Source organism: Microcaecilia unicolor, chromosome 3, assembly GCF_901765095.1.
Source record: "Microcaecilia unicolor chromosome 3, aMicUni1.1, whole genome shotgun sequence".
In the NCBI taxonomy this organism is placed as follows: Eukaryota; Metazoa; Chordata; class Amphibia; order Gymnophiona; family Siphonopidae; genus Microcaecilia; species Microcaecilia unicolor.
The window spans coordinates 341,684,182-341,701,093 of NC_044033.1; the positions used below are offsets into that span (position 1 = coordinate 341,684,182).

The 16,912-nt window shown below is 44.5% G+C and overlaps 1 protein-coding gene across 1 annotated transcript in view; it reads right to left on the bottom strand.

The window, feature by feature from the left end:
• The window catches only part of EYA4 (EYA transcriptional coactivator and phosphatase 4), a 401,958-nt gene that overhangs the window by 124,976 nt on the left and 260,070 nt on the right, over positions 1-16,912 (bottom strand). Inside the window, 2 exon segments of the mRNA XM_030198463.1 lie at positions 11,973-12,041; positions 12,368-12,492. Of these exon segments, the coding sequence (XP_030054323.1) occupies positions 11,973-12,041; positions 12,368-12,492 (194 nt within the window).

A 16,912-nucleotide genomic window follows, 5' to 3' on the forward strand; every position in this document is an offset into this window, starting at 1 on the left:
GGTTGTAATCTTAACGAATTAGGGAGGGCATTCCGTATATGGGGGCCTTGCACAGAAAAAATAGCTTCTCTGATGTGTTCATGGACTAGTATGCGGTAACTAGGAACAATGGGTTGGTTCTGTTGAGCAGATCTATGTGTTCTATTAGGACAATAAGGAATAAGAAGGCAAGCAAGGTATAGTTGCTCATTGGAAGACAGAGGTTTGAAGACAAGTAATAGGATTTTATAAGTAATGCGATGAGTCAAAGGTAACCAGTGTGTATCTTTCAAATAGGATGTGATATGATCATATTTCCTAATCTTCGCTATTAGTCTGATTGCTGTGTTTTGAACAATCTGGAGTTGGCGAAGTTCTTTGACTTTAAATCCTTGATATAGAGAATTACAATAGTCAAGTTGTGTGATAACCAAGGAGTGGATAAAAATGAGTGCTGAAGGCAAGATCAGTGAATGTATGGAGCGGATTAATCAAAGTTTATAGAAACAGCTGCAGACTATTCTGAAAATTTGAGGATGAAATGAAAGTTCAGAGTCAAGTAGAACACCTAAAATACAGATTGTATCTACCTGAGGGAACCTGAATTCCTGAAAAAAGAACAGTTGTTGGCATGTAAGCGGAAAAATCATCTGGAGCAGGATCCACCACCAGGGGATGAACAACTGCAAGAAGCTGAGGAACTTCTGGTCCACACTGAGTATGAATAAGAAGAGGGAGAGAATGTTAGAGTGTTGGGAAGAGAGATTATTGAACAGCAGGTCCTGCTCAGGGAAGAGGTCACTGGCATGTGGGAAGAGCTAGGAGCAGTAAGGAAGGAGGGAGGGGGAAGGGGAAACAAGGGGACATTTTTAATGTTAATTTTGATCAGTTATTTGACTGTACTGTACAATGGAGGTGGGACAGGAGAGGGGAGAGGTGGGAATGGTGGTGGGGAATTGACAACTCTGTGCTCATTCCTAATATATAGCTCACCACCGTCACAAAAAAATGTGTCTGGACTAGATGGTCTTGGACCTTATGGCCTCTCTGTCTTGCATGCAGAGGTGGCAGATCATCTTGGAGTCCTTGGGGTTCCTCGTCTTCATCACTCTCTTCTCTGGCCTGGTCTTGAGGTTCAGGTATATGGTGGGATATTGCCAAATTGTGCAGCATGCTGCAAGCAACAAAGATGTCACAGACCTTTGGCGGCCTATACAACAGCTCCCTCTTCCCCTGCAGAGCAGTTGAGACATCAGAACCAGGACTTAGGAGTCCAAATGCCCTTCAATCACTGCCTGGGTGCAGCTTGGGCCTTGTTCTATCTTTGCTCCTCTGGGCTCTGGGGGTTTATTATGGAGGTCATTAGCCACCTCCCCAGCAGATGGCCATAGTCACCTGCATTGAGGACAGAAGAGGACAGACTATGCTAGAGAAGGGACACACACCTTTGGTTGCATATTATCAGGTTCCACAAGTGTGTTCTGTGGCAACCTCCAGCCAATCGGGCCCATGCTAGACACTCACCTGTGGTGAAAAGAGAGCGATGTAGTCAATGAACCAAAGAGTGTTGGGGTTGTAGGATGGTTCTCACCTATTAACCAGCTGCCTTGGATCTCTCCCCTCTGGAAAGCATTGTGGATGTAGTGGAGGAGTGGCCTAGTGGTTAGAGCACCGGTCTTGCAATCCAGAGATGGCTGGTTCAAATCCCACTGCTACTCCTTGTGATCTTGGGCAAGTCACTTAACCCTCCATTGCCTCAGGTAAAAACTTAGATTGTGAGCCCTCCTGGGACAGAGAAATACCTGAATGTAACTCACCTTGAGCTACTACTGAAAAAGGTGTGAGCAAAATCTAAATAAATAAATAAAATAAAAAATAAAATAAATGCCAGACTTTGAAAGGTGTATGCAATCAATTGTACTCAGGTCAGAGGGGAAATGGGCTAGCTGGTATAAGGGTATAAGGTCATCATTGTCTGTTGCTGTTATGGCTCATGCATGGGGATATAAAGGGTGTCCCTAAAAAGTGGTTTATGGTGCATGAGGCTGATGGCTGACTCACTCCTGCTGCAGCTCTCAGAGGCATTTGAAAAGTGCTGGTTGCCAGGAAGGCCAAGGCTGTGGTCAATCGCACGTAGACTGGAAGTGTGTACCCCCTCCAAGTGGTGGGCTCCAGGTCCTCTTCCAGTTGTTCACACAGGTGTACAATGTTCTATCGATTAAAGTGGTAGTGGTCTATACATTGCTCATCGGTCATCTCCAGGAAGTTGATCCTGGGCCTGTACACCTGCTGCGCCAGGCCTTGGCCTCTCCTCTATTGCCTTCACCACTGTTATACCATTATCCATTCCATGAAGAGCTCAGACATCACTCTCAGCAGCTGTCACACACACACATAATGGAACACCAGCACGCAGAGAAACATACCCAATACAGACACAAGTGGCTGAGCTCCCCACACACACACAATAGAACAGCAGCATATAAAGGGACACATCAAACACAATACAAAACAGTACAAGACAAACACACAAGTGGCTGCAGCTACACACACACCATACAGTAACTTGCATGCAGGGATGGTGTATAAGATTGGGGGGAGAACCAGAGAAGGGGGAAAGGGACAGCAGGATACTGGAAAGGGGTGAACAGACAAAAGTGGAGGTGGTAGAGCAGTGAAGGGAGTGAGCAGGAGCAGCAGAGGCAGCAACCTAAGGCAATGGGTACAGGGTAAGGTCAGAGTACACACCAAGATCACAAAATATCACAACAAACACCAGAGACAGAACTGACATCACCACGCCATGCTGTTTTGCGCCAAAACCTAATGTTAGATTATAAATAGCACAGTACTCCATGCATAACCTTTAATCGCAGATATAATGGCAAGTAAAAGGATGGGCAACTTTTTGCCCAGCAAACTGCGCCTCTTGGTGGCCAAGGTGAAGGCCAATTACAATGTCCTCTATAGGGATGTAGCAAACAGAACCAGCACAAATATGCAACTCTGCCATAGGCTTAATGCCATCTACTATCAGAACCGGGAGGTGGAGGTTCTATAAAAGAAATGGCTACATATGCATAGCAAGGTCCGCGACAAACACCATCAGAGAGATGAAGAGAGACCCAACAGCACAACAACTCTGAGTGCCCTGAAGAGTGAGGTACTAACCACAGTTGGCTCCGGAACAGTGGCTGGAGTCGGAGGTTGAGAAATAGCCAGCAGGCAGTGAGGTAAGACTAGGCTCCATATATTCCATATAACCTCCAGATGGACATGTGGTGGGACTTATTCAGAGTCAACCTTTTGGTTACAGCAGGGTCGCCAAGAGGGGGGGCAGGGGGGACAACTGCCTGCCCTCGCCCTCGTCTGATGTAACTTCCACGAGGGCGGGACACAGGGAGGGAAGGCCCGAAGGGAGGCGATCTGCCGCTGCTGCGCTTTCACATGATGAAGCGCTGTGATTTGAATGCAGGGGGCCCGGCACGATGGCGGACGGAGGGGGGCTGTCAACGGGCCCGGGGGGTGGGCGGGTGGAGACTGGGGTCTGCGGCATAGTGGCCTCGGGGGGGGGGGGGGGGGGGGGGGCACCGGGCCCAGCCCAGTCTCTCGGTGGCCCTGGGTTACAGGGTGGCCAGGCTTTATTCACAGCCAATACTGAGGTCAGGAAATTAATGTTCCAGGCTATGTTGTGAATCAATTACAAGCATTAATATGTTGGTCATCCTGGACATGGAATGCAGGCAAAAGAAGGACAGGAGTCCAGGGCAGCTGATTTAAAAATCCCTGCAAATCACATATCTGCTCAATGAATGTCTCAAGACTGCACTGTCAGGCAAACGTTCCATTGGCTGTTCATCTCTCTTCCCTATGGCTAATCAGATATTCCTCAATTTGTTCAGGTATCAGCCCAAAAATAATCTTACCTGCTGCCGGGGGGGGGGGGGGAGGGTATACATGCTACTTTCCCCCTTCTTCATTCCACATGTAGGACCTACTGTGCTATTGAGTGCAGCCTGACTCTTGGCAGCACACCCAAAAGTGACTAGTAGTGATGTTCACATTTAAGGTTCTGTGATCTGTGCCACTAACATGTACAGCAAAGGTCCCCCAAAAAACATTTTCTCTGTCAAGAAGCAGCTATTTCAATCTCATCAGATACCTTACCTGGCAGTGGTCATATCTATCCAGCATGTCAAACGTGCCTCTGTCAACCCTCTTTGGGCCTGGCTCCTGCTATGTGGCCACATACCAATGTCTTCCCATTCTCATGTAAATATTATCTCTTCATGCAGATGGTCAAGCTGCCCAAGGCCAAGCTCCCGAGGAGGAAGACGGCCCAGCAGCAGCAGCACCCCCTCCACCACTCGTGCTAGAAGAGGAGGAGGAAGTGAAGGGGACTAAAGCCATCAAGGCAGAGGAGCTGAAGGGGCTGGATCCCCCATGCTCCATGGAGGTGGTGGAGAAGGAGAAGCTGGAGGAGGAGCAGGAGAAGGAGCAAGGTGAGGCTGAAAGCCTGCGATACATCTAGGCCACCTTGAGCAGGCCGACGTGCTCCTGGTGAGCACGGCTCATAACATCCACTAGGAGCCAGCCCTGCTCAGGAAAGAGGTTGAGGAGCTCAATCGGCATCTGGATGCCCTCACTGGGTAGGTGAGAGCCAGGAGGACATTCGAGGAGGAATGTTTCTCCTGCTTCACCTCCCTGTGTAACAGCCAAGTGGACACACAACATGCTCTGGAGGGCATCCAGATGACCCTCACCACCTTTTTTCCCCACCTCCTCCTCTTCCTTTTGTTAATAATTATTGCTATTGTAAACTGCTCTGGTTTGCAAGTCAATGAAAAGAGGAATATTAAACAAATATAACCCAACCTAACTCAGCCAACACCACCAGGTCCTTCCTCCATCCCTCCCAGCGCTACACTCCCCAGCCAGCCCCCCCCCCCCCCCCCCCACCAGGTCCTCCACCACCAGGGCCTCCAGCAGCCAGGCCTCCAGCAGCCAGGCCTCCACCCCTGGGCCCTCCCACAACCAGCCGTCCACCAGTTGTGGAAGGAATGGGCATGGATGAGGGTGTGGCCACGGGAAAAGTGTAAATTGAGGACCATCTGTGGTGCATGCCTCCCTCCCCAGTGGCTTCAGAGACATTGTGCTGTAAGGGACTCTGCCTCTCTCAGGGACCTTGCTATACATATCATTGCCATTGTCTTTCCTTTGGATCTTATACCTCATGGGTGGCGTATGGCATATGCTACCACCAAATAGCAACTTGGGTATTGGCTCTGTTCTGTCAGACTGTGTCCCCATAAAGGGCATTGTTTTTAGTGGGGGGTGGAGGGAATGGTGGAATGGGTAATTTATTTTTGGCTTTTAAAGACAGCTGTCTCCACTTTCCTTTGGTTATTGGGGCGGGGTGGGGGAGGAGTGGGGTGGAAAGGGTAGTATATTATTTTGGTTCTCATTGTAGTTGACTGTTTTTTTTTTTGAGTATCAGCATATCCACTGAGTATTGTTAGCACCCTCCCCATCTTGGGGGCCTGCCAACTCATACAAGGCAGTCATGGTCTGCTGTTGTTCTATGCAGGCCCGTTTAGACAACAGTGCAGGAATGTGTGACATGAGGTGGCTGGATGTCTAAGGTCTGCACCACCTCCCAGAGGAGATGGTCAGATTCCTGTTTCCAGGGAAGCCAGGGGCAGGACATGCCACTCCACATCTGCCTGCAGCTGCCCACAGAGGTACTTGATGGTCTCCCTATCACAGGGGTTTTCTGTGTATGCACCGGCTATCGGTGAAGTAGATGAACTGTACCCTAGACTTCCTGTGCTAGCGGTGGGGCCCGTTTTTGTCACACGATGCGGATATTTTTATTGCAGTGGGTAAAAATGCCTGAAAATAGCCATGGCCACGCAGTAAGATTGTTATTACTGTATGGTCATGTGAGAAGGAGCAGTTCCTGCCACCCACTGAGGTGGTGGTGGTAAGGGCTCCCACGCTAACCTGACAGAACTGGATAGCGCGCAGCGCTGCCCAATTACCACTGGGTTAGTGCCACACAAGCCAGCTATTTTCTCTAGCGCAGCAAATGGCACACACTAGGGCTGGAACTACAGCTGGCGCCCACATTGGGCCAGTGGTAATTCCAGATTAGCATGGAGTAAGCTCGTGCTGGGCTTACTGGCACTTTGTAAAAGGGCCCCATAATACAGAGGTGTTTTGCATGCATTGACATTCTTTGCATTTCATTATTATGCAGCCCATGGTGACTTTAATGTGAGTTATGGCTATATAATGTACATTATTGCTGTTTATTGTGAAGAGGTATGTAATGTGTATTTTTGTCATAATGTACCATAGTAACTACCAGGGGTGTGCTGGTAAATTTTTAACAACAGGCTCTTTCTCCGGATGTAGCCAGCTCTGCAGTTGGAAGGGCCAGGGGTGGCCGGGGTGGGGGGGGAAGCAACACTTGCCTCTATCTCCTCCCTCCCTTCGTGCGGGCACGCTAGGCATACCTTTGCTGGCAGCCAATAAATGGACTGCCACCACTCCCAACGTCTTGCTCTGAGCAGCGTGCTGGAACTTCTCTCACATGCTGGAGAAGTCCCAGCCTGCTGCCCAGAGCTGGAAACAAGGAGCGGGGAGCAGCAGCAGTCTATTTACTTGGCTGGCAGGGCTCAGCATCCACACCAGCAAAGTAAAAGATAATTCAGCAGGGGGCCCAAGCCCACATTTTTGGAGCCAGTTGTTAAAGTAGCCATGGAGGGCCTTACTTTAACAACTGGCTCCCAAAATTCTTAAAAACTTAACAACCGGCTCTTGCGAGCCTGTGAGAGCCTGCTCCAGCACACCACTGGTAACTACCTCCTTTAATCACTGGATTTCTTGTCTAGAAAAGCTCTCAAAATTGTTTAGGGTTCACAAAACTATATCATACATTATTCAATTTAATCAAACAGTTGATTAGATATTAAAGAAAACTATTGCCTTCTAAAGCAGAAGCATGTTCTCAGGAACTGACAATTGTCTATTCTGAGCTTGACAGCAAAAATCCGAAAACAGTCAGATCTTCTGGTCCGTAAACAAAACATCCTTAGCTCAAAAAAAACCTCATAATTTTGTTTTTATCTGGTTAAAAAAAAAAGGGTACAAAGTACTGTAAACCAAAGAACAGCTATGGCATCCAAACTATCAACCGATACTAAAGTCTTCCACTGAGGATTCTTCTCCTCCTTGAACGAAACACAACTTAGATGCAAATAAAAAATGTTGTGGAAAGGTGGCAAAGCCTCTAATGGAATCTTGAGGGCCTCAGTCAAATATTTCAAACATATCTCCTGGACTTGAAACTGAGAGGCTTTTCTATTAAACTGTGGTAGGTTTTGCAGTCACTGAACATTTAACTCAAAAGTTATCATGCAGTAAATGCAAGGGGCATGCCCAGCATCGGTCCTGTATTTACCACAAAGGGCAGACTAGTAATGCATTGAACTGTGTTATCTGGACTGGCAGATAGGGCAGGAGTACCTATGCTATCTTCCACTACAGGTAACGTGGTGTAGACCCGATAAAATAAATAAATAGCCCTAAGCATTGCCTCATTTCTCCACATCACTCCCCATGATCTGATCCTTCTCCTTGCACATCAAAGTTCCAACTCCATAGCCCAATCCCCCTCTTATCCTCCCACCGAACATCGAAGCACCTCCCCAGTGGTCCCATCCCACCCCCATTCAGAAACCCCACCCCTTGTAGAAATCCTGCCCCCATGAAAAAAATTACCCCCACCCCACAGAGGCTGCTTATCTTCTACCACCCTCACCCTTTTTCGGGATTACCAGGGGTCATCTTCGATAACTCAACAGTCCATAGCAGGAGTGGTCTCCCTCTGCTCCCACTTGAGTATCAGCCTGCCTCCAAAATGGCCACCATGACCCCTAGTCTCATTTCTGAAGTGGCTTTCATCCAATCTGAGGGACAATTTTGGCTAGTCCATATTCATGCAAGGTACCCAATGATACTGTAGCAAACTTTGTAGGATGCTTCACAACTGCTATTTCTATGTGCACTAATTTGAACAAACATTTAAATGATTTAGGCACAGATATTTATACCTGTTTTGTAGGCACGATTTATGCTGCTTACTCCAGTATTTTATAAAGATGTTTGCAGCGCTGCGTATGTTTTGTAGCGCTATAAAAATGCTAAATAGTAGTAGTAGTAGTAGTAGGAGCCTATGTGGCAGGAAACAAAACAGAGCAGACCAGCAAATGTAGAAAGTGCAATTTATTCAGACAAAGCACCCCATGTGGCCACATTTTGCCTCAACAGGCTGCGTCAGGGGTTTGTTTGAGGACTGAATTTGGCTTTTGGGGAAAGTTGTGACATAAATATCTCCTGTAGCCCTACCCCTGATGCAGCTGTTCAGGTAAAACGTGTTGCCACGTCGGGTGCTTTGTTTGAATCAATTGCACTTTCGGACACTTGCTGCTCTGCTCCATGCTGTTTCCTGCTGCGATTGTTTGCAGATCACTACCTCTCTGTACTTCTAGGTGCCTTCTCAAAAAAGAAAAATGTCCAAATTGGTATTTTTAAAATCAATTTTTAGATGTTTTGCGTTCAAATCACAACGGGACATGTTAGGGGCATGTTAAGTGTGGGATTTGGGCGTTAGACGTTTTTCAGCCATAATGGAACAGAACAAAACCGTCCAAGACTAACACTAAAATGATTTGAGGTAGACCTGTTTTTATAACGAATAAGGCACGAAAAGTTAGCCTAAATGGCCAGATGACAACTGGAGGGAATCAGGGGTGACTTCCTCTTACTCCCCCAGTGGTCACTAATTCCCTCCCACCCACCCCCCCCCCCCCAAAAAAAAATGTGATTAAAAACATTACTTGCCAGCCTCTATGCCAACCTCAGATGCTATACTCAGGTCCGTTAGAACAGCATGCAGGTCCCTGGAATAGTCTAGTGGTGGGTGCAGTGCACCGCAGACAGGTGGACCCAGGCCCATACCTCTCCCTACCTGTTACACTTGTGGAGGAAACTGGGAGCCCTCCAAAACTCACCAGAAACCCACTGTACCCACATATAGGTGCCCCCTTCACCCGTAAGGACTATGGTAGCGGTGTACAGTTGGGGGGTGGTGGATTTTGGGTGGGTATTAGGGGGCTCAGCAGACAAGATAAGGGAGCAATGGTGAGATATGTACCTGCGTGCATTTTATGAAGTCCACTGCAGTGCCCCCTAGGGTGCCCTATTGCTTTCCTGGGATGTCAGGATGACAGGTCTACTAAAAATGTTGGCTCCTCCTATATCCCAATGGCTTGATTTTGTGTGTTTTGCACTCGGATGTTTTTTTGTTTGAAAATGGACCAAAAAAAAAAACGTCCAAATCAGAAAACCTTGTATTTTCGAAAACAAAAGATAGACAGTTTTCTTTTTTGAAAATGGCCTTCTTTCCTATTCAGATTTTGGATGAAGTCAGACTTAGACGTCATATCCATGTGTCCTTATAAAACAGCACCTTACTAGGGGGTCTTTTACTAAAGGTTAGCTCGAATTTTCTGCTGCAGGTCACATTTTATTCCTATGGGCCTTGCTACAGATAACTCAAGCTAATCTTTAGTAAAGACCCCCTATGTGTCTATTTGCTCTGTTAAACCAATTACCCTAAATATGTCTATATATGATCCTGGGGCCAGATTTACTGCATGATGTTACTGCATTACCATCTGCCAACATGCATTAATGTGTGTTATTTACTATAGTTTTCACTTTTATGCAAAGGGACCTCTTCACTAACAGAGTACAGTAATGAGCATCCTAAGGCGAGAGTGATTTTTTGGGTGCAGTTTTCACCGAGAAAAATCTAGATGGGGAACTCCTAGCCTCATGAAACTTAGAAGATGTGGTACATAAGTATTGCCATACTGGGAAAGATCAAAGGCCCATCAAGCCCAGCATCCTGTTTCCAACAGTGGCCAATCCAGGTCACAAATACCTGGCAAGATCCCAAAAATGTACAAAACATTTTATACTGCTTATCCCAGAAATAGTGGACTTTTCCTTTAGGAAGCCGTCCAAACCTTTTTTAAACTCCGATAAGCTAACCGCCTTTACCACATTCTCTGGCAATGAATTCCAGAGTTTAATTACACGTTGAGTGAAGAAAAACTTTCTCCAATTCGTTTTAAATTTACTACATTGTAGCTTCATCGCATGCTCCCTTGTCCTAGTATTTTAGGAAAGCGTAAACAGACGCTTCACATCTACCCATTCCATTCCACTCATTATTTTATAGACCTCTATCATATCTCCCCTCAGCTGCCTTTTCTCCAAGCTGAAGAGCCCTAGCCGTTTTAGCCTTTCCTCATAGAGAAGTCGTCCCATCCCCTCTATCATTTTCATCACCCTTCTCTGAACCTTTTCTAATTCCACTATATCTTTTTTGAGATGCGGCGACCAGAATTGAATACAATATTCGAGGTGCGGTACTAATGAATAGTTCTCACAAAGTCAATGGGGCCAATCTTCAGACTATGGGAATTAGACCGACTAAGTCACATGGTCAGTGCTGAGCCTGGATATTCAATGTCAGATCATCTCCGGTGATTGGCATTAAACATCCGCTTTATTTTTGGTCAGTTTGAAGATAACCAGCTAAGTTGATATTCAGACTTAGCTGGTTATCTTTAAACCCGTCAAAGATATCCCATCTTTTCACGCAGCCAAACATGGCCGACAAAGCAACTTTAAAAATAGGAGGATAGCCAGTTAAATAGCGCTGAATCTTGGGGGCGGGAGTGGGGAATGCCTCCCTGCCAGTGTTGTAATATAAAAAATTATACCATTAAGCACTTTCTAGCTTCAGGTTTCTTATAACTACAAGCCCAAAATTCTATCACATGACTGGATCCCCATGATCCCATGCAAATAAAAATGCAAGGCTAATGCTGTTCTCCTGTTAATTCTGCTGGTCAGGAATGGAATTTTCCTTTGGGATAAATATGGAAAAGTGCAGTTCAAAATTAGCTATCCATAAATTTAAAATATTTTTTAAAAAATGATATGGATAACTAAAATCACAGAATATGACTAATGCCCAAATCACTAAGCTCATTTCCCACAGACATAGAATCACTAAGAGGCCCTTTTACTAAGGCACGCCGGAAAATGGCCTGCGCTGATAGAGGCATGTGTACTGGACGTGCGCAGGTCCATTTTTCAGCGCACCTGCAAAAAAAAGTCTTTTTTTGCCGAAAACAGAAGTGCGGAAAAATAAAAATCAGTGTACATCCATTTTGGGCCTGAGATCTTACCGCCACCCATTGACTTAGCAGTAAGGTCTCACGCGTTAACCAGGCAGCAATCATCAGCGCATGTAAACTGCCAATTACCACCCAGTTAACGCCACACGGTAGAAAATAGAAATTATTTTCTGCCGCTTGTTTTGGATGCGCCTCAAAATTAGAATTACCTCCCAGTACATGCGGTAGCTAGGCGGTAGGTCAAATTTGACGCATGTTGTATGCGCATAGGCACCTACGCATCTTAGTAAAAGGGCCCCCAAATCAGACGTTTAATATTCTAACTATAATAACTGGCCTCATCTGAATTTCTTTTCAGAGCTCTAATGCACTGTCTGCTTAATGTGGTGATAAGTTCTTAGCTTTCATTGCAAAACTTTACAAAGGGGATATTTTACTGCTACAATGTGGAGAGAAACTAAAACCAAATCCATCAATCCCCCCCCCCCCCTCCACCCCAAGAGAATTCTATACCCTCTTAAACTAAAACCACGAACTCAACATTCCTGCTTCCTCTTGACAGATTCACTGAGGTAAGAAAGCACACTACACCCCCCAAAAAAAAAATATTCTAAAGCACAGAAGACAGTAACAAAGCAGGACACGTAAAACCGAGGCACATCAGCCACAGAGCCACACCATCACCCGCATGCACTGTACCAGGAGAGCTCATACTTGTCGCAGAGGAGGGAGTGCTGCAGCTCAGCAGCCAGTCTGCCGTGTTTAATACAGTCATGTTTTCTCCTGAGAACGGTAATGGGAGAAGGGTTCATTTTCTAAATGCCTGTTCAGTGAACATTCCTCAAACGATGGCTGCTGCAGTTTTACTGAAGCCTTCTAGATCAGCATTAGGACTTTTGCAGATACTGGGCTGCTTTATATATTCTTTCGATGTAAATATGAAATTATTGGTGCACTGCAAAAGGTTTGTTTCTGAAGTCCGATTTCCTTCGGTTCAGAAGCCGAATAGTTAAACTTCATTTTATAAATATTTGCAGTGTGGTACATTAACAAGCTTCCCACAATAAGCCCCTGCATCGTAACGTTCATTTACTTCGCTAGAAACTTACCTCCTGTCCCATTGGTTGTTACTGAAGTGCTGCTGAGATTAGTTTTATCCAGTTTGGATCCGCCAGATGTATCACTGCTTCCAACTCGGCTGTGAGGACTTGCTAGGTCCTGCATTTCCATTGACCTGGTAGAGCAGGAAGAATTAGAGAGACACATTAAAGTCTGAATGAGGAATCTTTAGCTGGCTACAGATTAAATTGTTGCCTACCTTACAGCAGCCACACTGAGCTCAAAGAGGCAGACTGTAAGATGAATAATGCATCCTAAATCCTTTTTTTAGCAACTACATTTCAACGTGTCCCATAAATATAATAATCTTTCTTGTGACTCTACAATAGTTACTGGTTACCCACTGCTTAAACAATACATAAACAAAATACATTCTGCTTTTCAAGTATTATTTTTATGAAATGTAAATATATCCTATTCAAAAGCTAAACACTGTAATCTTTTTTAAAACAAACTGGCACGCAGCAAGCAAATCACTGCTAAGCGTACCACTACATAGCATTTTGTCAACATGCATTTTAAAAATAAAAATATAAAACAAAACAAAAAGACCCTGAAATTTTGCGCAGAGATGAATATTTAATTGTAGCCTCAACTACTATTCAAAACTGAGCCACCCATGCCTCTTGCCATAATGCCAACATAACCCTTTAAAATAACTTACTAGAGGCATTCCTTTATGCTGGGATAAAATGGCTTGGATTCCTTGACAAAAATCATAAAAAAACGGAGTAAGACAATAGTGATCACAAATCCGCAAACCAAAAACAAAACACTGCTCAAATCAAAGCCAATATGCATACTTGAAGCTTTATTAAAAAAATTCTAAATCACGTTAAATAAAAAATTATCTATCTAAATACATTTAAAGTGGAGATAAAAGACCTCAGATATAAAAAGCTGCTGTCTAAAAAAAATAGTTTAGCCTATCAATCACTGGTCTGAAAAAACTCCACTAATGAAAATTCAAAGTACTTCTTCAAATACAAATTTAGATGTAACAAACTGGCTATATAAAAATGCTACAAAATCAATCACTTTTCTTAAGGTGCCATATACTCCAACTCAAGTATTTCACTTCCCTCTTGAGTCCGGGCAAAAGCCTTTGTTTTGTTATCAAGCTGTGTCAGGGAACTAGAGACCGTTTTAAGATCCAAAATGGCTTCCCCCTTTATCAAAATGTCAGGATTCCCTGACCCCATATGGCTGCTTACTAGTGGGTCCTGCAATTATAACTCCTGCCAGCTCACTATTTTGTTCCTGGTACTGTTTTTAGTAGTTAAAAGCTCAGATCATACAATGCATCTGAGTAAAACTTTCTCCTAAATTGGTTGGAAATTTCTTACATGGGGCTGCTGCTCATAACCTATTCACAGTGGGATTATGGCATTTGGTTATATCTTATGGCTCAGATTTCTAGTTTCATATCAAAACTTTGGTCTTCTATACATTTAGGAGCTTTTATTAAGCGGCCCTTTTACTAAGCAGCGTGTCTACGCACACTTAAATGGAGTTACCGCTCGACTACTGCGTGGCTATTGTGGTAATTTCATTTTTGGCATGCATCCGATACACGTGTCTAAAAATATTTTTTTATTTTCGGACGCGTGTAACAGACACGCGCCAAGTGCCATTTGGCACATGTAGGTCATTATCACCCGGTTACCGCGTGACTCTTTACCACTAGGTCAACGGCTGGCGGTAAAGTCTCAGACTCAAAATGGACATGCGGCAATTTTCATTTTGCTGCACGTCCATTTTCGGCAAAAATTTTAAAAAGACCTGTTTTACAGGCGTGCTGCAAATGGATCAGCACGCGCCCAAAACCTGTGCCTACACTACCGCAAGCCTTTGTAAAAGGACCCCTAAGATCTGTTAATTGTTTAACATAGCAATTACTACTCACTAACAGCTAGTTAATACCTGTGTTAAACAGCTAACATGAAAAATGTCATCATTTTGAGACATGGAATGAGCAGAGAAATTGGTGGGTACCACACCCTACAGTTAATACTGTACAGCAGATAATGCAAAGCACTTCCCAGTACCGCACGAAGTGTAGCTAATTGCATTATGCATTATCTGCATTAAAGTGCAGAAGTGACTTTCTCTGCACTGACTATACAGCAGCTCTCCCCAAAATGCTGGGAATGCCCCTAACAGTTATCAAGGAGGTTTTTCATTTAACATGTCGTAACTGTGAAACGTTATCATACTTCAGTAAATAGGGGCCTGTGATAGTGTGAGCAGGGCTGAGTGCAGAGCCTACAGAGACTCAGCCAAGCCACAGTGCCAAAATAAAGCAAAAACTCATTTACTACTATTTTCCAAAGAAACATACACAGAAGCCTATTCTCTTCACAGGCCTAGAAACGTAGGATTAAACATAAATTATTTGACAGTTCAATTCCAGCCATCAAAGAGACTGGCTTTTGACAATCTACAGTGAGGTGTGCACACGAGTATCAGCTTGGAGTTCAGTGTTATGCCAGGCTACAAAAGGCAGACATGCCAACTCACACACATTAGGCATGTGACACAAGCATTTGGGCCCCTTCTCCAGCTCACATGCCTAAATACCTTCTTCACATGCATTTGTTCTTGGCTGCTCCATGCCCCCATTTTCTGGCATATCTTTCTCTTTCTCTTTCTTTTTCCTTCTCCCTTTCTCATAACCTGGTATTTCTCACTCTCTCCTCCTCCTGCCCCCTCTGACGTAACTTCCAGTATCTAGCAGGTGGGTTGCAGCAGAGGGAAGGAGCCTATAATGGGCAGAGGCAATGTGTTTTCAATGCTGCTAGCCACAGAGGCAAAGACAGCAAGCTGCCATGGTAGTAGAGAGGAAGTGATGCTGGACTAGAAAGGGGGGGGGGGGGAGAGACAGAAAGAGGGAAGGAAGAGATGCTAGGATGGGGGTGGAGGAAGAGGTAAAGGAAGAGATTCTGGGATTTGCAGGGGAAGGAGACAGAGGAGGACAGAAGGGAGCAAAGAGATATACATTTGCTGTACCCACAGTAGGGGGTGAGGGGAGGAGAGGAAGAGATATTGGGGAAGAAGGAAGACAGAGATGCTAGAAACCTGTGGATGCAAAAAAAGAGGAAAGGAAAGGGACACATGCTGGATCCCTTTGGAGGGGATGGAAAGATGTTGGCCTTTGGGGAGGGAGGACAGCAGTGAAGGAAGAGAAATAATGGTTCCTTGGGTGGTTGGGAGGGATAAAAGTAAATAAAGAGAGATAATGGCTTCTATGGAGGGAGGCAGAGTAAGAGGATGGATAGACAGAGGAGAGACAATGCTTGACAGAGGAGGATGGGTATAGATACAGTGAGTAGATGCTGAATAGGGCAAGAATGCGGAAATGAAGAGGGGAGATGCTCAACACAACGGAGGATAGGACAAGGACACAGAGGGATGATGCTGGACAAAGTAGATAGGAATGCAGACAGATGATGAATGATACACATAAAGAGAGAGAAGAAATGCCGAATGGACAAGGAGACAGGAATACAGAAACCAGAAACTTGGACCGACATGATTAGAAAAACAAAATGATCAGACAACAAAGGCAGAACTTTTTATTTTCTATTTACTGATTAGAATGTGTCCATTTTTGGAATGTAAATCTGTTAGAATTGGTTATAAACATGGCTAAGGTCCACAAGATAAATCTCACTCGTGTTTCAATCTCCAGCATAGCAACGGTAAATCTCCAACTTTGAGATGGGCCACCCTTGGCGACTTTGAAAAAGTCTCAATGTTGCAATGAAAATTTTTTCTACCATGATTTGCCTTCTGTTCCTTTACAAATAAGTCATGGAGGAGTTCTCTAGACTGTTATTTCATATTCTGGGCCTCCCTGGCTTGTTTTTACCTCCACTGACTAAACCACACACACCACTTGCTAGGCTCTCTGAACCTAGGCCTCTGAATGTGACCCTGTGAGGGAGTTCATTTAATGGGAGCAGTAGTTTCCTGTATGCTCCATTACCAGAACACAAATGCATACTATATTACAGAATCACAGGAAATCTGTGAAGAGTGCTGTCTTTTCTAGCAATACAATTTATTGGTAAGAACACATAGCATTGACATTCTAGTCTTTGAACTGATTCCGCTAGCCACTGTGTAATTATACAAGATAATTTTCCAGTACCTTGTGCTTCGTTTTCCTAGATTGTTCTTTTAAGTTAATTTTTTTTATTTTTGGTAATCATTGCTTACCAAATATAAAGCTTTGCTTAAGAGAATCTAAAAATGCAAAGAAGCAAGAAGGACCATTTCTCGATATGCCATTCAAACTGCAAAAAAAATATTTATCTGAAAACATTTAAAAAGCCTTGTCCATAATGGAAGACGTAAATAAATGTTTTCTGATATTTGAAAATAAACTTTAAAAAGTTTAGTAAGAAGATGCATTGCAAACATCATAAACATTTAGAGATAAATACCACCATCATTTGGAAATATACTATGCAAAACATGCAATGGCGGTACTGATTCCCTTATTGAGAAAACACCCGTGGCAATGGCAGCAC